The 21,420-nt window shown below is 32.7% G+C and overlaps 1 protein-coding gene and 1 pseudogene across 35 annotated transcripts in view; one reads left to right on the top strand and one right to left on the bottom strand.

Annotated features, from left to right (window-relative positions):
- The window catches only part of PCM1 (pericentriolar material 1), a 79,871-nt gene extending 59,473 nt beyond the window's left edge, over positions 1-20,398 (top strand). For 26 of the 35 annotated variants that reach the window (XM_039839263.1, XM_039839256.1, XM_039839250.1 and 23 more), the window contains 13 exons: positions 890-1,010; positions 2,482-2,637; positions 2,877-3,013; positions 7,565-7,699; positions 9,365-9,562; positions 11,162-11,224; positions 11,460-11,595; positions 11,890-12,050; positions 13,096-13,171; positions 13,724-13,980; positions 15,532-15,624; positions 15,713-15,830; positions 17,102-20,398. In XM_039839263.1, coding sequence (XP_039695197.1) covers positions 890-1,010; positions 2,482-2,637; positions 2,877-3,013; positions 7,565-7,699; positions 9,365-9,562; positions 11,162-11,224; positions 11,460-11,595; positions 11,890-12,050; positions 13,096-13,171; positions 13,724-13,980; positions 15,532-15,624; positions 15,713-15,830; positions 17,102-17,127 — 1,677 coding nt within the window. In that variant the 3' untranslated portion in view covers positions 17,128-20,398. The remainder of the gene's footprint in view (positions 1-889; positions 1,011-2,481; positions 2,638-2,876; positions 3,014-7,564; positions 7,700-9,364; positions 9,563-11,161; positions 11,225-11,459; positions 11,596-11,889; positions 12,051-13,095; positions 13,172-13,723; positions 13,981-15,531; positions 15,625-15,712; positions 15,831-17,101) is intronic. The other 9 variants (XM_039839277.1, XM_039839267.1, XM_039839265.1 and 6 more) reach the window with 1 other exon arrangement.
- LOC120583916 (uncharacterized) lies at positions 6,590-6,708 on the bottom strand (annotated as a pseudogene).
- Positions 20,399-21,420: the final 1,022 nt, after the last annotated feature.

The following is a 21,420-nucleotide window of genomic DNA, read 5'->3' as shown; positions in this document are numbered from 1 at the left end:
GTTTGGCAGTTTCTTATAAAGTTAAACATAAAGTGGCATGTGACCCAGCAATTTCTCTTTTAGGTATTCATCCAAGAGAAATGAAAACATCTCCACAAAATACTTTACACTAATGTTCATAGCAACTTTAGTTATGTTAACTTCAAATTGGAACATCAACATATAAATGGATAAACAAATTGGTATATTTGTACGATGGAATACTATTCAGCCATTAAAAAACACATGGCTTAATTTCAGAAATATTACGAGCAAAAGAAGCCAGACTCTGAAGAGTATATACTGAATGGTTCCATTTATATGAAATTCTAGAGCCAAAAAAAATTTGTGGTGATAGAAATCATATGATTGGAGTAGCAATTCTGAGTTGATGGAAATGGTCTTTACATGATGGATGCACCATGTATTCTTCCCAGGTGGTTACATGATGCATATATTTTTCAAAACTCATCAAATTGTACACTTAATGGGTGTATTGTTGTATGTAAATTATTTCAATAAAGTTGGTTTTAAAAAAATATCAATGATGCTGTCATGTTTTTCTTATGATATGAAACAACTGGATATTATAGTAAGGTTACTAGGCATTATATTAGGGTTTAGAGATAGAATTTCCCTCCAGGTGTAGAAATAATTTAAAATATTAACTTTTCTAAGTTAGAATTTAATCAGTAGCTGGTTCTGTGTATTTTTATCTAATGACAAGTGTTCTGCAAGATTACTAAATATTTTAATGTTTTCTGTGATTCTGTATTCAACATTTATAACTGGTTATATCACAATTTTAAGTGTATAGTTTTATGCAGATATTGTTAAAATTTTAATACAGTCATAAACTTTTTAAAAGAAATATTAGTGATTTTTATTTGTTTTTAAAACTATAACTTAGGAAACTTTTGAGAAGAACTTTGAGAGAGAAACACATAAAATAAGTGAGCAAAATGATGCTGATAATGCTAGCGTGCTGTCTGTATCTTCAAATTTTGAGCCTTTTGCTACAGATGATCTAGGTAAGCAGAAATTTTTATCATCTTAGAACACGATCTTAATATAATCTTTGAATTGATAAGGAAACAAAAGTCTAGAAAGGCAAGTTGTGATAGAACAGGGACTTAAAAGTTTATCCATCCTTCTAAATTAAAGAATCTCCTGACTTTTAACTCTTTGTCCTTGGGCAAAAGCATCTAACCTTTCTGACTCTGGATAGAATAAGGAAATGGAGGTCTTAATTACCTTGCTGTGTTCTTGTGAAAACTACATAGAACTTTCTAATATACATAATAGAAGTTCAGATGATATTAATTTCTTTAAGGGAGAAGGTCATCCTTTCAGGTATTCCAGTTAATCAATGAGGAGAATTAAGAAGTAGCAATGCCCCATTAAGTTACATTTTCAATAACAATATTAACTTTGTAATTTGAAGTAAGAACTAAAATTTCTTAGCATAAATAATCTTTAGTTAGAAACCAGGTAATTCTAAGGCATGGCACATTGCATTTTTTCATCAGTAAAACCAAAAAAGCTTAGAGGGTTGTATAACTCAAAGGAAGAGAAAAACACCCTGAATGAAAATTTGGAAAGGAGATTAGGGAAAAGAAAATATATAGGAACCTGATTAATTTTCCAGACTGTGGCCTATCAAAAGACACCAGAGTATTCAATCATTCAGACCTCAAGGGCACTTAGTTCATATGGTAATCTGATGTCCCGTTATTCTAGTGTTTGTTAATAACATAGGAACAAGATTTAGATGATTTCAAAGGCATTTTTTCACTACAAAGAAAAGGGCACACCTCACCCCATCTTTAGGTATCTACCTTTTAGCAAAGAAAAAATTCTTTTTCTTTGGTTATTGTTGACCCTAAGCCCCGTTCCCTTCAAGTCTGAGCTCATTCCAAAAACAGAAAAGTCACTTTGTGACCAGTGTTACCCCTTTAGTTGTCTCCACTTTCTGAATTGCCAAGTGACTTTGAGTCCTGTTTCATTTACTGATTTTTTTTCCTCACAATCATTCACCTAGTTTTGTTTGAAGTGGACAAAGGAAGACTGGGAAATCTCATTCTTAGATTTTCTCTTTACCTTAACTGTGTTAGGTTGGATTGTATGCAAAGGAATTTGCATGACATTTTGGGATTTATTTTTGTTATACTCTAAGTGAAGCAACATAATATATTGAAATAAATACGAACTTCAGAATCTAGGAGACCTGAATTCAAATCCCTGCTCTAACATTTAACTTGGCTATGAAACCTTGGACAGGTTACTTAAGCTCTCTGAAAATGAGGGTGTTATCTTACTTTATAGGATTATTTTAAGGATTAAATAAATGTAGTAATGTTTGCCAAGTACCCAACTAGTATCTGGAACTCCACAAAGCTAGTTTTGCTTCCCTATGTTCAGAATTTTTTTTAATTAATTTTGAGGACTACCTGAAAAAGTTTGGTTTTATAGATTCTAGAAATATTTCTGTTCCTTATGCAGGTAACACTGTGATTCACTTAGATCAAGCATTAGCCAGAATGAGGGAATATGAGCGTATAAAGACTGAGGCTGAAAATAACACAAATGTAAGATGTACCTGCAGGATTCTTGATGAAGATGCTGCTGCTGCCACAACTGCTGTTAAAAATTTAGAAGGTGCGTGTGTTCCTGAATTAATAGTAAAAACCATAGTTCCATATATAAAAAATTAAAAAGCCCCACCTGATGTATAACTGAACTTTCAACCACTTGAAATTATTAGGGGTGCTAAAACTGCATAGATGTTCCTTTGTATTATTTTAGCATAAGTCATAATTTAATACTTAAAATTTTGCATAAATGCATATATATAATGTCATAGACTTTTTTTGCTAATGTCTTTTTTTTTTTAATAGAAACTCCTATTGTTGAAAATCATAGTTCACAACAACCTATAAGTGAAATTTCTACTGTCCCATGTCCTAGAATTGATACTCAGCAGCTGGACCGGCAAATTAAAGCAATTATGAAAGAAGTCATTCCCTTTTTGAAGGTAAGCAATAAATTTTAAAAATAAACTTTATTTTGTTTTTTAATTCATACAAAGGACTCCATTGTAATAAATTCAGAAAATACACATAAACAAAAGAAAAAAACTATAAATAACCCATGTTTGGTGACTCAGAGATAGCCCCTATCAACATCTTGTGAACCTTTCTGTAATACTTTATGCATATCTATGTATGTGATCTTTCTAGATCACTCTGTTGCATATTTTTTAATGGTTACACAATATTCATTATTCATTCAAAAATATTCATAGAATTCCTACTTTAGGCCAAGTTTTGTAGACATAGAAGTGAAACAAGTCAAGGCCTTTGTTTGCTGTTGTGGAGCTTAAATGTTAGGATGAGACTATGGATCAAAAAAGAGAAATAAGTAAATATAAAACATGGAAATGTATATCAGGTAGTGATATGTGCCATGCAGAGAATTAAAATATGGTGATACAATGGTGTCTTTTAGACTGGATGGTCAGGGAAGGCTTCTGAAGAGGGAATATTGAAGCAGGTATGTGAATAAGGAATCAGCTTAAACCAAGATCATTCCAGACAGAGTGAAATACCTTAAGATTAGGCACTAGGTTGGCATGTTGAAGGAACTGGAGGAAGATCCATATGGTTGTAGGAAACTTGTATGAAATGAAATTGGAGAGGGCAGGGGTCAGTTATGTAGGACATTATAGGCCATTTTTAGGAGTTTGGACTTTGTTTGAAGTTTCAAGGGGAAACTTCCAAGAAGGTTTTAAGCAAGAGAGAAACAGTCTTCTTTGTAGATAATTGATTATAGAGAGTCAGGAATGCAATGAGATCAGATGAGAAATGGTAGTGGCTTAAACAAGGGTGTGGTACTAGAGATGAGGAGAAGTAGACAACTGGCATATATTTTGGAAATCAACACGTCCTATTAATGCACTTAAAGCATGACACTAGATCAAAGAAAGGGCCCTAGAACTGGGGCCCAGGGGACCCAACATTTAGAAGTGTGAAAGAAGATGAGCCAGAGTTGGGACTAAGTAGTACTGCCAGTAATGAGCTATGTTGATTGCAACTGTGAGGGTTGAGTATTAATAGAATAGAATTTTCTATTAATTATTTTATCAGTTCCTATTGTTAAATATCTATTTATTCTGGTTTCTATTTCATTATTATAAATAAATCTTAAATGGTTTAGCTAAATTTAAATATATATCCTATTTTTATTTCCTTAGACATAATTCTTAGACGTAGAATTTCTAGCTCTAAGAGTGTGAATATTTTTAAGGCTTTTGAGATGTTATGTTAAATCGTCTCTCAGAAAGGTTTAACAATTTCTATTCCTACCAACAGTGAGTATACGAGACTGATAAGTGGTACTGTTTAATAATAATGAACAGGGCAGAGAAGTGTGCAAGCAATGGAACATGAAGACAAGACTTTTACTTGAGATGGCATACTTACATTCTAATTTAAAATGTAAATTTTAAAAATTAGAAATGAAAAGACAGTCTTTTCATTAAAATATGGGAAACTACAAAATATGTTGTCATTAGGCTCCTTTCTTACAACCTACTTTTACTGGTCAGTGTGTAAGATGTTGACAACAGAGAGCTGTTTCCATACACATACTTATTCCGTTGGTGGAAGTATTGCTTTCATTGGAATGTTTTGAGAGAACAGAAATCTTTGAGAAGGCAGTTCTAGAAATGGCTCTCTCCGATGACTTTATTTTATAGCCAAAAGAAGAGAGAATCATCTGGCTAGGCTCAAATTACTGTATATAAAAATTGAATCAGTTAGCCTTTTCCTGTGTAACTACAACAGCTCCTCAGGGGTTGTCTTGAGGTCTGTTTGCTTCCCCTTCTAATTTTTCACTCTCCTGCTGGCATTGTTAGCTGCATCAGGCCTGGGCACTTGCTGGTGCTTCTGCCTGAAGTGCTCTGCCTTCAATACCTGCAATGGTTTTTCCCTTGAACTACTTTAGTCAAGTAGTCTTAGTTTTTGAGTCTTCAGTCATTATCTTTTTGATGAGCAGATCTCTCCCTACTCCTTACCTACTTTTCTTTATGTCTGTAGTGCTCGTCACCTTCTAACCAATTTAATCTTTTCTTATTTTGTCTCTCTCCCCCAGTTAAAACATAAGCTCCATAAAGTCAGAGATGTAAATCTGTTATGGTCGCTGTCTTATCACCAGTGCCAAGATCCGTAGCTCCATGTAATAGGCATTCAGTAAATACTTATTGAATTAATAAATGAATGGAACCTTCAAACCTTAGCTGTGGTTTTCAAACTTCTCAAGCTCTTTAGGCTCTAAGAAGTATAGTTTGAAAACAACTGGCCCATAGAGCATCACTAATAGAATCTTTACAGCTTGGTTCCAGCCTCTTAACTCTTCCCTTCCCATATACCTTGTATCCTACTTGACATTTAGAAAGGCACATTGCCCATGTTATTCCTTCGCCTAGAATGTTCTTCCAGCCTACCTCTGTTGGTTTTCTGCTTCAAGACACAGCCCAAATATTTTTGCATGTTCTGACAGGCAGAATTCCTTCTCTTCACTTTTGGAATATTTGGTACATGCCTTTATCATAGTACTTACAACAAAATATCAGTTATTTCCATGTTTCACAAGTTATTCTGTGAATTTATCTCTTGTTATTTGTAAAATATGTATTCCTCCCAAAAAAGAATACTTATTATATTCCTATAAATTATAAGAATATGCATATATTCTTAAATATAGATAAGTATTTAAGAGTTTGAAACCATTCTCTCAAGTGAATTGACTTGAACTATTTAAGTTATTGCTTGCTTCCATCTTAGACATGGAGAACTGTGTTGCCTTTCTGTAATTTTGTTTTTTGTGAGTAATTCAATAAATACTTAAAACATGTCTTTTGGTTAAATTAGGTTGATTGGTAGTAATATTTATTTGAAATGTAGTTATTTTCTAAGGTTAAAAAATAATAATTTAGCTTTATGCTTAGGGGATACAACCATCCTCAGAAAATTTTACTGCATATACCATTTTGTTTTTGATTTAAGTAATATTCTTTCATAAGGATTCCCTTACTGAATTTAACATTTCAGAAAATTTCTGAGAGCAACAAAATGAGTAGGACTAATGATTTGACTTTAACTATTTTGTTATGTCTTATTTCATTTCATTCTTTTTTGGTAAGATTATAGAAACTTTTTATGTCAGCATTACACACAGTCACGTAAGCTAGATTTCTTGACTCTCTCTTACCCTCTATCAGAGGTATTTGTTGTTGCTTTTCTTGTGCTACCACAGCTCTTTATAGCAGCTTGTGCTTTTATGATGTTTATTTATTCAGCAAGTAATTAGAGTACCCTGTGAGCTAGCCACTGTGCTAGGTGATAAATAAGAAATAGTCCCTGCAGTTAAAAATTATTGTTTACTGTATAGTGCATAGTTTGTAGTGATTCACGTATCTGTTGTCAACATTTTTTTTTAATTGCCTGCCTTGACATGAGAATTTTTTTTTTTTAATTAGGTGAGGCAAACCTTGGTTGACCTCAGAGATTGCAAGGACCTTAGCTTACAATCCCTTATTTTTTATTTTTTATGCATACAGCTCCTGGTCTTCCTAAGTGGTCTCCCATCCAAGTACTAACCAGGCCCAACCCTGCTTAGCTTCCGAGATCAGATGGGATCAGCCTTGTTCAGGGTGGCATGGCTGTAGACAACATGTGAATTTTTTTTAAATGAACTTAAATCCTTAGATTTAAGGTCCTTAGACATCATCTGGTTTGGCCACCTGATTTTATACATTTGTACAGAAAAAAGAAAACCCCACAGATTTACCCAACTAAAGGTTAGTGGACCTGCCCAAACGAGTTTAGTGGCAGAAAAGAGATTAGAACCTTGAGGTTACTTGATATGGGTGTTTTATGGACTTACCTCAGAAAGCAAACCATGAATAAGATTATTATGTAGTTTGAACATGCTTCTTTAGGAAGATTAAGAAGAGACTTGCCCAAGTGGCTTGTTAAGAAGGTTAGACCAGTGGTTCTCAACTGAGGGTGATTTTGACCCTGAAAACATTTTGTAACGTCTAGATGCATTTTTAGTTATCAAGACTTGGGAGGGTGGAGTATACTACTGGCATCTAGCATGTAGACCAGAGTGCTGCTAAATATCCTACAATGCCCAAGGTGTCAGTAGTGCCAATGTTGAGAAAGCTTGAGTATGATCCTAAGAGCAGTTGAAATGAACTGAACTGCAAATAGGAAGACAGATAATTTGGAAACTGTGGAATGAGTAATTCTCCTTAAAGTACAGAAAGAAAGTGATGAAAAATATTGAATTAGTCGGTTTCTTCTACTGGCCGTTATTTGCTGTGGTAAGTCAAAGTTTGCAAACCTCTTAATGTGTGTAGAGCAGGAGTTTGGCTATTCTTAGGAATGAATGAATAATTTTAAATGTATATCTGAAAGTTGAGAAGTACCTATGCAAGAAAAATAAAACCTCATATTATGTAGATCAATAATTTTTGAACAGTAGGTAAGTTTATATCCTAACCAGCTAGGATTTCTCTCAGGAACACATGGATGAAGTATGTTCTTCTCAGCTTCTAACTTCAGTAAGACGCATGGTGTTGACCCTGACCCAGCAAAATGATGAGAGTAAAGAGTTTGTAAAGTTCTTTCATAAACAACTTGGAAGTATATTACAGGTAAGAGTTTATACTTGTATGACATCAATATGTGCCATCTGGTTAGGATGTGCTTTTCTGCCATTTTCTGGCATTACACCATTTATTCAAGCAGCTATCCATTCTAGCATCTATTTAGGGTGACATTTTAATACTTTATAGGTTATTTCTTTAACTGGTTAAAAAATTACTAGGGCCTATGTCTTCATTTAATTTGATCATCCCTGAGGCCTATCCCAATTCTAATTTTGTTTTGATTTTTCTCCTATCTAATAAGAACATTTCAAGGTTGAAATGTTTAAGAAAATATTCTGCCATATTTTATAAAATGATTTTTTACCAATCTGAGAAGTTTTAGAAGCAAGAAAGCAGCTATTGATTGTGGGGACCTCTTAGGCTGTAACACTAACCTCGAAGTAGTGATTCTCAGCTGGGAATTGGGAATTCCCAGGAGATATTTTGCAATGTCTGTAGACATTTTGTTTGCCAACACACAGGGATGCATCTAGCGTCTAGTGAGATGTTAATAGTGCCAGGGTTGAGAAACCCTATGTTAAATAAGCATACCTTACTTACTAACCATGTCATAAACATCTTTACAGTTAAATTCACCCATATATTTTCTCATTAAGATAGTTCAGTAATGTGTATTGTTACTCTAAACTAGAAAATACATGTGCTTTTAGTCATTATTACAAAATCCTACAAAACTTTTCCTTTCTATTACTATGTTTAAATTGATTTTAGAGACAATATTATCACTTTGTTAATTTTTTAAAAACCTATGCTTGATGCAAATTTCCATTATTATAATTTTCCATTTTATTTTAAGACTGACGTATAAGTTATATATAGTCATTAAATCGTCCCGATTCTTTTTAATCTAATAGAACTAACATAAAATTTATAAGGACTATAAGACATGAGTGGTATTGTGCATTGTTTAAAAAATATTTAGAATAATTTTTAGATAAATGTATTTTATAAATTTATCTAGCTTATTTCTACAGAAAGAAATAAGTCCATTTTAGAATCAAGATGAAAGAGAAATTGTGTATAATTTAAATACTTTTTGTTTACCAAGAGCCATGCAGTTCTTCCTCGGTTTTGCCTACTGTTATAATTGTGGGCAAATCTCAAAAAGTGTTAGTTTGGAAGTCAGATTCTTTCTAAGTCTCAGAAAATTAGACTGCTTTTCTTTCACCCATTCCTGATTTTTTTTCCACAAGGGGACCTACATGAAGAATAAAAGTTGTGTATGTTAAATCTTGACCAGAGTATTAAAATTTTTTTATGAGCTAGAGCTTAAATTATTTCTACTCTTTTTCCTATGAAACCTGTTTAATGACTTTTTTTCCCACAAGGCATCCAGCATTTGCACTTCTCATAATTGTGCTATAGAAGGTAGTCTTTTGGAAGGGAGGGGGACACCAGACATCATAGTTATTTGCCTGTTTGCTAAATAGCATAGTCCATGTTTTTAGGAAGAAAGAAAAAAAATCAGTTTTATAAAAAAGCTCAAATATAGCAGACAAGTGCTCACTTGATGCTGTATTTCAATAAGTAAAGAGTAATAAAATTGTTTTTCACTAGGTATTACAATTGAAACTTATTAATCATCTGAATGGCTCTATCCACAGTTGAAGTTTACTATAATCTTAAAGTGATTTGATTATCTTTGAATAGGATTCACTGGCAAAATTTGCTGGCAGAAAATTGAAAGACTGTGGAGAAGATCTTCTTGTAGAGATATCTGAAGTATTGTTTAATGAGTTGGCTTTCTTTAAGCTCATGCAAGATTTGGATAATAATAGTATGACTGCTAAACAGAGATGCAAAAGGAAAATGGAAGCAGCTGGAGTGATACAGTCTTATGCCAAAGAGGTAAATGACATTCATTTTGATTTTAGAAGTAATTATAATTAACACATAAGTACAGGTCTTGATTATTATTAATAACTAAAATTATACTTGACCTCAGAAAAGTGGTTTTACAGTAATACCTGTTAATCAGATTATACTGAATCTCAGTGGTAACAGCAGTAACTGCAGAAAAGGAATGCAGAGAGGACTTGATGCTAAATGTACATTGTCAGATATCCAATTCACATTATTGTCCTTATTCAGAGTTCCAGAGAAGAGAGGATGACAGGGATCTGGTTCTTGACCAGCTGACTGCCACATCTATTGCCAGCCAACCCGTAATATGTATATCACCTCAGCCAACACACATGCTTTTTTACCAGTGGGATTTCGGTTGCACATCCCTCTAGCCACTTATATACTCTGTTAAATTAGTCTCAGTCACATGTGAAATTGAATGTTTTTTTTTTCCCCTCAATTTGAGCCATACCAGAAGGCTTTTTCCCTAGACATGAACCTTTTTCTTGATTCTAATGATGAAAGGGAAAGTGAATCAAAATCCAGAACAAGACATAACCCTTCCTTAAATCTGGAGTAAAGTCAAGCCATCTCTTTTGCACTTTTTATAATGTGTTTATTCTAGACATAAATTTAAGTTTCAGATTATGTCAGTCATTGCTTACAGCTTGAAGAAAATAAAACAGGATAATAGAAGGGCTACTTTATATAGGCACTCTCACTAGGTTCTTTAAAGGGGTGAAATATGAGCTAAGGCATGAAAGACTAGGAGTTTATAATGAAGATGAAGAAGAAGAGCATTTCAGGAGGAGAGGATTGTAAGTATGAAGACGCTAAGGCAGGATTGAGCAGTTTGGAGAAGAGAGAAGTCTAGGGAGGCAGGAACACATTAAATGAGGTGCAGGTATAAGAGATGAAGTCACAGAGGTAGGTGAAGCCAAGTTACGGGCCTTGGAAACCATGGTAAAGATCTACTGTTTTATTTTATTCTAAGCAGGATGGAAACCCATGGGAAAGTTTGAAATAGAGGAATGATGTAATCTCATGTACAATTTAAAATTATTATCTGGATACCGTATTGAACAGGAATTGTAGGAGAGTAGAGGTAGAAGCAGAGAAATCAGTTTTAAGGCTGTTGCAGTAGTCCAGGTAGGAAATGATGTGTCTCATCTATGAGTGAGCCGCAACAGATACACTTTGATGATTGAATCAATAAGGTGTTCTAGTGATTTAGATGTGGATAATAAAAATAAAGCACAAGATGGTTCCTAGTTTTCTGATTTGTGCATTTGGGAGAATGAAGGGCCGTTAATTGAGATTGGGAAGACTAAAGGAGGATGGCATTTTGGAAGGAAGGAAATAAAGAATTTTGTTTTGGACTTAGTAAATTTGAGATACCACTTATATATCTAAGGGATGTCAGTGGCTTTGGTTTTGTGAATTTAAAAGATTTAAATAAAAGAGTTTAATTGACATTTCTAAGAAAGCATTCAGCTATTTGGATAATGGTTAAAAAAAGCATTGTTTGTTAAAGCTTTCTGAATACCTAAGTGTAATGCTGAAAGTTTACCCCTAAATTCTGCTTAATTGATTTGCTTATAGGCCAAAAGGATTCTTGAAGGAGATCATAGCTCACCTGATAGAGAAATTGATTGCAAAGACAAAGTACGTGCTAGTTAATTTGTGCCTAAAAATAATGGTTTTGAAATGGAAGATTAAATGATTTTAACAGATCTTACTTTAAAGTATATCATCAAATGACCTTTCTCTTAAAAACAAAACTAAATTGTCAAAAATGATTCTTTTTTTTAATTGGGTAATGATGGTTATTAATTTTTGTGGTAGAATTACTGTATACTTTTTTTAAGTGTACTTTAGTTACTCATTTATTTGTGGCTAGGACAAAGATGAGACTGAAACAGTTAAGCAGACTCAAACATCTGAGGAATATGATGGTGATGGTCCCAAATATGTGAAATCTGATGTTTCTGATCAAGAGGAAGATGAAGAAAGTGAAGAATGTCCAGTGTCCATTAGTAAGTTTAAAGGCTCCATGCTAGGTTTATACATAGGTCCTTAATAGGTCTTTTATTGAAAGTTTGTTGGAGTATAATGAATGTAAAATTAGATGTCAGACAACTCTGAATTTGAATTCCAGTGTGACCCTGACTAAATTATTTGTCCTTTCTGCACCACAGTTTTTTCTAGTATTTACTGTTTTGAAGATTTCAGATGTTGCATGTAAAGCGCTTGAACAATACAGTAATTCAATAAATTGTAGCTATTATTAACTGCTGAAAAATTACTAAAAATTGTGTTAATCAACTTAGATTTGTCGAAAGCGGAAACTCAGGCTTTGAATAATTATGGAAGTGGAGAAGATGAGAATGAAGATGAAGAAATAGAAGAATTTGAAGAGGGACCGGTAGATGTCCAGACTTCACTTCAGGCTAACACTGAAACTACGGAAGAAAATGAACACGATGATCAGGTATTCCAGTGTAGACTAACACACCTTCCACCAATTTTCTTTTAACTACTAAAAGCAGATCCTTTTTAAAGATGTAAAAATTTACAGCTCCCTATTCTCATTTTCATGAATACAAACCTTTTGCATATTTTTATTGAAATCTGAAACACTAGTTTAATTTTGTATTTAGCAGTGTTTAAATTGAAAGCACTGTAATCTTTTTTTGTAGCAAGTCCTTCAGACTATCTGGATTTTTAATTTATATTTTTCCTAGCCTTACATGGAAATAATATGCAACAGAATAAAATCATTCCCTTTTCTACCTCTGCTTCATCCTGCCTCAGAGGCATTGCTTTGTATGTTGTTTTTTTTTTTTTTTTATTTACCTCTGTATTTCTGAATAATATGTATCTGTGCATATATTTATTCATTTGTATATTAGATGTTATCTATCAATTTCCTATTATAGTAGGTAAGATTTTTAGGTCATTCATGACTCCTCATTTAATTATAACTTTTGGTTAATTCTATATGTAATCAAACGTTTAGATTTAACCAGATATGTAAATATTACTGACCAATATTACTGTTTATCGTTAGTGTTATACATTTTTTCACCTGAGTTTAATAATTGTCTCAATTTTTTATTCACTTAATTTTCTTTGAACATATACCCAAGTCTTTGCTATGCCTGCCAAAAGCTGTATAAACCTTTCAGTGAAATTTTCTCCATGAACCAATTTGTTGGTTTTGTCCTTTTCTAGAGCACTCCCCTTTCCTGCCCTATTCTAGGTTTGGCTTTTAGACCTGCTGAAAATAAAAAATAGTGGAATCTATAATATTCCAATTCTCCGTATTATTTTGAGGTTAAGAAGAAGAAACCTTTTTATTCAGTCATCTTGAAATTGCAACTGTAGCCTCTTTGAAACACTTTTAGAAGGTATTTTTAAATTCTTTTGTGTGATGGTCTCATATTGGACAAAAGCCACATACTAGTAGGCATCTCCTGTATAGTGGCATGGTATATTTTAGGTCCTGTTATTAAGACATTTCTTTATTCTTCTAGGCTCTACAACAGGACTTTGAAAAATCAGCAGAAAGCAAAACTGTCCCATCAGAACAAGAACCCCCTACTAATAAAGGTAAGAAATCTAAATAAGTATTTAATTTTAAGATTATGTAAAGTACCTTTTATGTGCTTAAAAACTAAAAAAATTTAAGTCGTTAGCTAATGGAAGTTTGACAGTATTTTGGACCTAACATATGTCCTTTTTCTCCCCCTAAAAACATTGTAGAAAACAAGAGGGCTTTGTTTCTGCAAACACCATTAAAAGTTGACATACTTAAATGCACAGAAAAATTCTGCGAAGAAGACATCTTTAGATACAAATGTGTGTTTTTTGTTTTGTTTTAAATACCCATTCATGGGCCTTACTCCTAAAAATCTTGCTTCATTAGAAATTGGGCGGATTTCAGGAATTTAATTTTTAAAAAATCTCTAGATGAATATGCTAAATTTGAGAACTGTTGATAAGGAAAATTTGTAGTTGCCTCTTCTTTTGGGTCTTAGTTACTCTAGTTATTCTAGATGTCTTGGTTACTCTAGATTCATACACATTGTCTTTATTTGGAATAATAGTAAAATTTAACAGTTATTGCATTACACTAATGTTAAGACTTTCTTTTGATGACAGATAACCAAGATAGCACTCCTGTGAAACCGTGTTACCTCAATATCTTGGAAAATGAGCAACCTCTAAACAGTACTGTCCAAAAGGACTTGCTTACTACCATTGATTCATCTGAACAGCCTAACACTTTGCCTTTACCTTTAACTGAAATTGAAACCTTGGTGCCTAAAGTCAAAGAAGTTAAATCTGCTCAGGAAACTCCTGAAAGCTCTCTGGCTGGAAGTCCTGATACTGAATCTCCAGTGTTAGTAAATGACTATGTATGTATCATTTTTATTTCTAAGTATTTCTGCATTGATTTCTGTTTGCATTTCTTTATTTTCAGGTTATATTTTCAGCATGTAAACACAACCTCACTTTGTGTTTAGGTTTAGAAACCGTTGGAATATTTTTATTTCTTATTCGAACTTATTTTAAACTTGAAAGGTGATAATAAATTAAGACGACCATCGCAAAACCTAAAAGCTATCCTTTTTATAATTTTGAGAACCAAAGAGATGACTTTTAGGTGGCAACCTTGAGAGAGTTCATTTAAAGTTCAGCTCTGAAGGCATAATGATTCTCGAATCGTTAGTCTCTTAACTTACTCATTCATGACTTCTCAACTATTTAGAATACTGTGTAAATCTTTGATAAACCTATTATAAATGTAAGTTTACATTTGGAATAGGAAATGAAACAATTTGACAGCAGTAGAGATCTCTATATAGTGAATAACAAAGAAATATGCTAGCAAATTGTACTTATGATGTAAGTAGGTAAGTTTAGTTTTACTCTGGACCTTTGTATCAATTTAATTTTATAGCAAGTAGTTTATTTTTTGGATCCTTGGGTTGTATATGTTTAATGTATTTTGTCTTATCAGAAAAAAATGAAGGGATTTATAACAGTGTACTTTTAGGTCTGAGGCAATGTGTTTCACATTTCTTTAATACAGATTTTCTTCCTAAAGGTATATTATGATTTCATAATTTCTCAGAAAGGGGGCTGATAATGTTTTAAAAACATTAGTAGAAAGAATAACTCTTAACTCTGTTCTGTTTGCTTCACTACCAGTAAAATATGCATTTAAAACTCTGCAAGTTACCTGTTAAGATTTATTCTTATCATTTGATGAGTGTATAGAGTTGAAATAGGAAGCACTGAATTGAAAATAGATTATAGAGAATCTTGGATTTGAGTTTTAGACAGGGGATGCTACTGAAGGTTTTTGCACCAGAAAGTGAAATGTTCAAAGTCTTGGTTTTTGAATATGAATCTGATGAGTGTGTAAGATATATTGTCAAGGAAGCAATGTTAAGAGGCTCCATTATCATATAAATACAAAATATGATTCAGATGAGAGAGAGATGGGTGGAAAATGTTGTGAGAAAAAGGAAAACCTAAAGGTTCCCCTCAGATAATTGGTAGAATGATGATACGATTAAAAATTAGAAAGAAAAACAAGGAGAATAAAGGAAATCAAGTTTCGGAAAAGTACAGTGTGTGGTGATTACAAAAGTGAGTTTTAATTTCATACCTCATCTTTCTATTTGAACCTCCACAGAGTTGATATTGAAAGTCTGTAAACGTTTACTTACAGTCTGCTGGATACAGCTCTGTTGTATTCTGTAAACATATCAAGAAACAAGAGTTGTTGTTCTAATTATTTTAGCCCTCAGCATAACTACTATTATTTCTTCCTTTAACCTGTATAAACTGGCTCTTTGTTATATAAAATGAAACAAAACACAACAATATGCCCCACACCTGGTTTAGATCCAGAGATAGACTAGCTTGCCTTCATTAAATATAATGTGTTTATCTTACAGGAAGCAGAATCTGGTAACATAAGTCAAAAATCTGATGAGGAAGACTTTGTGAAAGTTGAAGATTTACCACTTAAACTGACAATATATTCAGAGGTACTTGGCTCTCTTTAGTTAAACTTACCTTTGTATTATAAATACTGTTAAGATGAAAATGATTTTGTATTTTTTTGTCATTTCAAAGGCAGATCTAAGGAAGAAAATGGTAGAAGAAGAACAGAAAAACCATTTATCTGGTGAAATATTATGTGAAATGCAGACTGAAGAATTAGCTGGGAATTCTCAAACACTAAAAGAACCTGGTATAAGTTATCAATTTTAACCATACTGTATTGAAAAATTAATCATAATACTATTATTTTTTGTTTTTTAAATGCATTAGTAGTACCTGGAGGATTTAAGCCAAATATTGAAAATGAGACATAATTTCCTAAAAACTGTAGTACAGCTTCCTAATTTATAAAATGATATTTTCAGATTTTTTCTATTTTTAAAATCTTCAGGTCTAGCAAAGTAATAGATGCACATGGTTTAAGAAAGGAAGGTACAAAATAGTTACTAATAATTGGTAAAAACCCATTGCTTTTAATTATTGGTTTTCCTTTTGGAGGAGATCCTCTATAGCTCAAAATTATACTTATAATTTTTCTTAATCTTAAAAATTCGGATAATGTTTCTTCTCTCCAAAATGAAAAGTGGGTATTTAGACCTATCTCTCCTTAAGTGTTCATGTTTTTTGTTTTCATTTGTTACCTTTGTCATTTGGGTCTTTCCCAACTGTTCCTTCCCTCTTCCTCTTCCCTCTGTTCAGTTTTAGTCATAGTCTTAACATTAATAAGATTATTAAACTAAACACACATTTTATTTTTGTAATTATAATCATTAAATTTATATTTTTCTGAAGATTCTATATAAATGATTGATTACAGAGCCAGGGGATAGTCCCAGATTTCTTTTTTGTGAGTCTAATAGCACAACCCCTGCGCCACTCAGAGGAGATTATTTCTTGCATCCAAGTCAAAAGATTTTCTTTTTGTTATTTTCTATCAATTCATTAATTGATTAAAATTATTTTGTTTTTTCCTGGAAATGGAGCAAAGAGACGGGTGCACCAAATATCAAACCTTCAATTAATTTTCCAGTCTTCAGCTCAGTTCTGCTTGTTAGAATCTCAGCGGACCCATCTCAAAGTGTGTCTAGGCTACAGCTTCCTCCACTCTCACTGTGCCTCCCTCTGCTTTCAGCAGTTTGGGAATTTGTTAATATCGCCTCTCTGTTCTCTCAGAACCACTCTTTTGTTGGTCTGGATTTCTTCATTTTTATAGTTCTTTTTTTTTTTCTAGTGGGGTATTTTCGAGAGGAAGTATCTGCTCAGTCCGCCGTCTTAAAACAAACTCACACCTATTCTTTTTAAACTCTGGTGTGTTATCTGGGAATTATTGCAGGAAACTAAATTAGTATTTCTTCTGTAATAACTTTATATTACAAGTGAAAGTACTAATGGAAGTCAACAATATTAAAGTAAATTCTGGTAAGTAATTTATAAGGCATTAATTATTATTTTGTTTTTCAGAAACAGTGGGAGCCCAAAGCACATGAGCTGTCTTCAGAGGCTCATCTAACTCTCTCTTCACATAGTCAGTGCATATCTGAAAATGGTTCTAAATAAACATCCGTTTTGATCTGTATAAAAATGTAAATTAGTTTGACACGGCATTTTTGATAGGTATGCTAATTCCTGCCCATGGCAGTTTAAAACATCAGAAACTAAATTCTGAACAGATTCAAGCCTTGTTACACTGTGGAGTTATTTTTCTTTTCTTTTTTTGGTCTCGATTTTTTTTCCCCATTGTGATGTTTGGTAACATTGAATTTAAAATGTAGTTTTAAATAAAGTTTGGATTTATCTGTAAAATATCTTTTTTGGGAATTATGTTGAATCCTGTACCATAAGTCACAATTCTATATAATTAGGCAGTTCAAAGAAGAGCGGTGATCTAGAGTTAGAGAAATAATACACTATTTATTACAAAGCCCAGCATTAGGCCAGGTTTCCACAATTTGCCAATGTTAACTGCTGTTGGGTCTAATGTTCTTTTAGTCTTATTCCTGTGCAAGAATAGGGCAGATTTTAAAGGTTTTCAGGATCTCTGTGAAGTAATTATAGAATATATATTCATACTCTATTCAAATTGGGTAAGTTTAGAACACATTTCCTTAGTATCTAGAACTTACATAATTATTAGATAAATATTTTCTAGAATTTCAGTTCCTATCTCTGTTGCCTACATCTAAAAATTTTAAAAGTTTTATATAATTAGAGAGTATTCCTGCACAGACAAGTAACATTGTGATTAATTTTAAATGAAAAACTGAGCTCTTTCAAGTAGGGGTTAATAGTGCCGAATTTATGTACCAGAACGTTAAGGTTCTGTATGCCTTTGGACAGATGTACCTTTAAAGATAATAGCTTAAGACCAGAGCATAGTAATTGCTTTGCATGTAGTGAGAGAAAGCAGTTTGCAGATAAAGTATTGAGTAATGGAAATCTATGTGACTTCTTCATCACTAAGTCAGCTTTTAAAAGGTATTTTACCTTTAGATCCCAACTTAACATATGCCCAGTAAGGCTTCACAGAGCCAGTTAACAGTTAAGTCAACCTTCAGATTCTTCCTTGAATAAAATATAAAGAATTATCTTAAGTATCTTTTAAATTTGTTAATAGTTGACCAAAATACCTATAAGAAAAGAATTTGGTTGGGATGCTTTTAAAATTTCTTACCTGTCTGATACTTCAGTGTAAAACTGTAATGTCCAATTAGGGAGTATTATATGGGCATTTCCCTATGATGACATCTGCTGTACACCCATCCCTCGATTTACGTGGATCATCCATTCCACGCATCTTCTTCTTTTTTACGTGGAAGAGAACCACATAAAGAGTCCTCCAGTGCAAAAAAAATAGGCCAGTATAAGTCATAAACATATTTTACATTTTCACAAAAAAATGCTAATGAAAATTCAGAAAAACCAAAATAAATTTTTGCTGTTGGTATCTGTACTGTCATCTAAAGCAATCAACCTCTTTTTAATTGACGCAAAGTCACTATCTTCATTGCTCAAATATTTGGAAGTACTACTACGGTTTTGTTATTTATGTTAATGTTTTTAGATGGTCTTTTCTAACCCCATCTAAGTTGCTAAGTTTTCATAAATTCTTCAATATTCACAGCAACATTTAAAAAAATCTTTTTGTTTGTCGGATGTTTGGATCAATATCTAGAATTGCAGTTTCCAGTTTTGTGGCCAATCGAAGAGCTTTTTAATATATTCTGCAGTGAACGAAACTGGTTCAAGGTCACTACTGTATTCATTGGCAGGTTTGGACTCAGGTATTAAGTGAATTAATTCATTATCAGTTAATTCGTGATCAACCAGTGATTTGTTAATATCATTTGTATTCTAATTGTCTGAGCCTTCTTGAAATTTATTTAGTAAGTTAATAATGGCAGTTAATCTCACTTCAGTTGTTGGAACCATATTCCCTGGTACAACCACTTCTGGCCATATTGTTTTCCAGCAAGCACTTAAAGTTGATGGCTTTATATCACTCAAAGCTAACGCAATATTCTTGATACAACTTAAAATTGTGCGTTTATTCCAGGCTTCTGTAACTGTAAAGTGATTCATTATCTTCAAATTTATTAAAAATATTAATTAAACCGTTTAATGTAGGTTAATCTTAAAGGTGGAAATAATGCCTTCATCTAAAGGTTGGATCAAGGAAGTTGTATTTGGTGGCAAATATACAACTTTTGTATTTGGATGTTCTAAATTGTATGGATGACCAAGTGTGTTATCTAAAAGTATTTTAAAAGGAAGACATTTTTCCTTCATATAATTTTCAGCCTACAGCAAAAACATTTGTAAAACCAATCTTGAAAAACATCAGTAGTCACCCATGCTTTTTTATTTGCCATACAATAAACGGGAAGATCATTAATAATTGTGTTAGTATTAGTTTTTTGTATGTTGCTGAGTTAAGCTATTTTTTTTTAAAAAAGAGTAATCACCAATAATGGAAATGAAAAAGAACCACATAAAATGAGACTACGTAAATGGAAACCACATATAAAAAGCCTGCGCAAACAGGGGGATATTTACTGTATATAAAAAACTTGCATTAAAAAAATGACCACGTAAGTCGCGGGACAGGTATATTGCTACACATGTAAATTATGTGACATATATCTCCAACTTTTAATTCCAGAATGAAGAATTCTTATCCAGCTAGTCTGACTTCAGGGAAACTGAAATAATAAGTTACATTTTATGTCTATTCCAGTTCTATATTTGTTTTCTGGATTGTACAGGAAGAGGGGAAACCTCATTTTGGTACTCAAGTCAAGCCTTACATATTACAACTCTCTCTCTGCATGCATATTAAAGATTGATACTGTGAAAGAGTTGTACTTCTGGTTATTACTATAGTACCTATGAACCTTACCAAACTTGCTTATTTGACTTATGTTAATAGCTGCTATAATGTCTGTTTTATATTTTAAAGCTAAATTGTTTTAAAATTACCTAGGACTTGAGAGCAGATAACTTTTCATGTTTTCCCCTAGAAGCTATTGCTAAAAGGTTAGGCATTAAATATTTCCATTTGTCTTAATTTGTAAGTAAAAAATTTTATTGGAGATAAGAGAGGGAGAAAAGGTCAAAATAGGTGAGAGAGAACCCTACACAGGTTGAGATAATGCCTAAAATAATGAGCTCACCAGACTGTGCAGATATTCTTTGTATTTTGTAACATTCACTTTGGATAAATGGTCTTTCGCTGTTAATAAATGTATATCCTGCATATGATCTTGAATTGCATTTTCATTAAATTGACATACTCATTTATGCTTTAGAATTCCAGAATTGTGCCTTATTTGACAATTTTAGATGTTAAAAAAAAAAGATAAAAAATAATGACATAACTAGACAGAGATTGTTAAACTTGAGACCATTTTTCTTACAGTGCAGCTGTGTTCTACTATTTCTTAGTTGTATCTACCTAATATGTAGAGAACATCCTCATATTTAAAATTAGACTGTCATGTTTCTGGCTTATTGCTCAACTTTAATATAAACAGCTCATTCTTCATCTGTTAAAGAAATAATTGGGTCTAGATTTCATTATTTCACTGTAAAACATGGTTGCCCCAGTCTCCTTGCCTGGAAGAGCCAGCATTTCTTGTTCTTGCTGTACAACTTTTGTTACTTTAACATTTGCTATCTTTTCATGTCTGGTTTTTTCCTCAAAATTACTGGTGTCTCTGGCTGGCTCATTTCCTATTAAGGAACAGAGGAATCCTATGCCTACAAATGACTTTGATTCATATATTAGAAGATTTTTAATTATCAGTTCATTTGATCTGCCCAGATTCAGAAATATGCATAACAGAACATTTGAGCCAACAATTTACAGAAAGCTATTGATTTGGTTATTTTGAAAACTAATCACAACATAAAGTTTCAGTACAAGAGTTCACATAATATTGCATTAAGACTTATGTGTAGTTTTCCCTGATAAATAGGTCTAGCAAACCACATGTGACTAATTTAAAATAAATAATATCAATATTGTTAGTTTGCTGGAAATTCTCACCTGTAATGAACTATATCACCCAGAATATAGCAGCGCTTTTAAGGCCATTTGTTGATCAGATGACATCAGGAAAGGCTTTGAAAAATACAAAGTGCTATATCAATTCGCAGCAGTAGTATTCACCATTTGTGTTAAACCTCACTTTACGTGAGACTGGACACGGACATTTAGAGTTCTTCCATCTCTATTGCTCTTTCACCTGTTGCCTCACAGTTGCTATTCAGTATTTTCCTAC

The sequence above is a fragment of the Pteropus medius genome, unplaced genomic scaffold (genome assembly GCF_902729225.1).
Source record: "Pteropus medius unplaced genomic scaffold, Ma_sr-lr_union100, whole genome shotgun sequence".
NCBI lineage: Eukaryota > Metazoa > Chordata > Mammalia > Chiroptera > Pteropodidae > Pteropus > Pteropus medius.
This window is presented reverse-complemented; position numbering and strand designations above follow the sequence as displayed.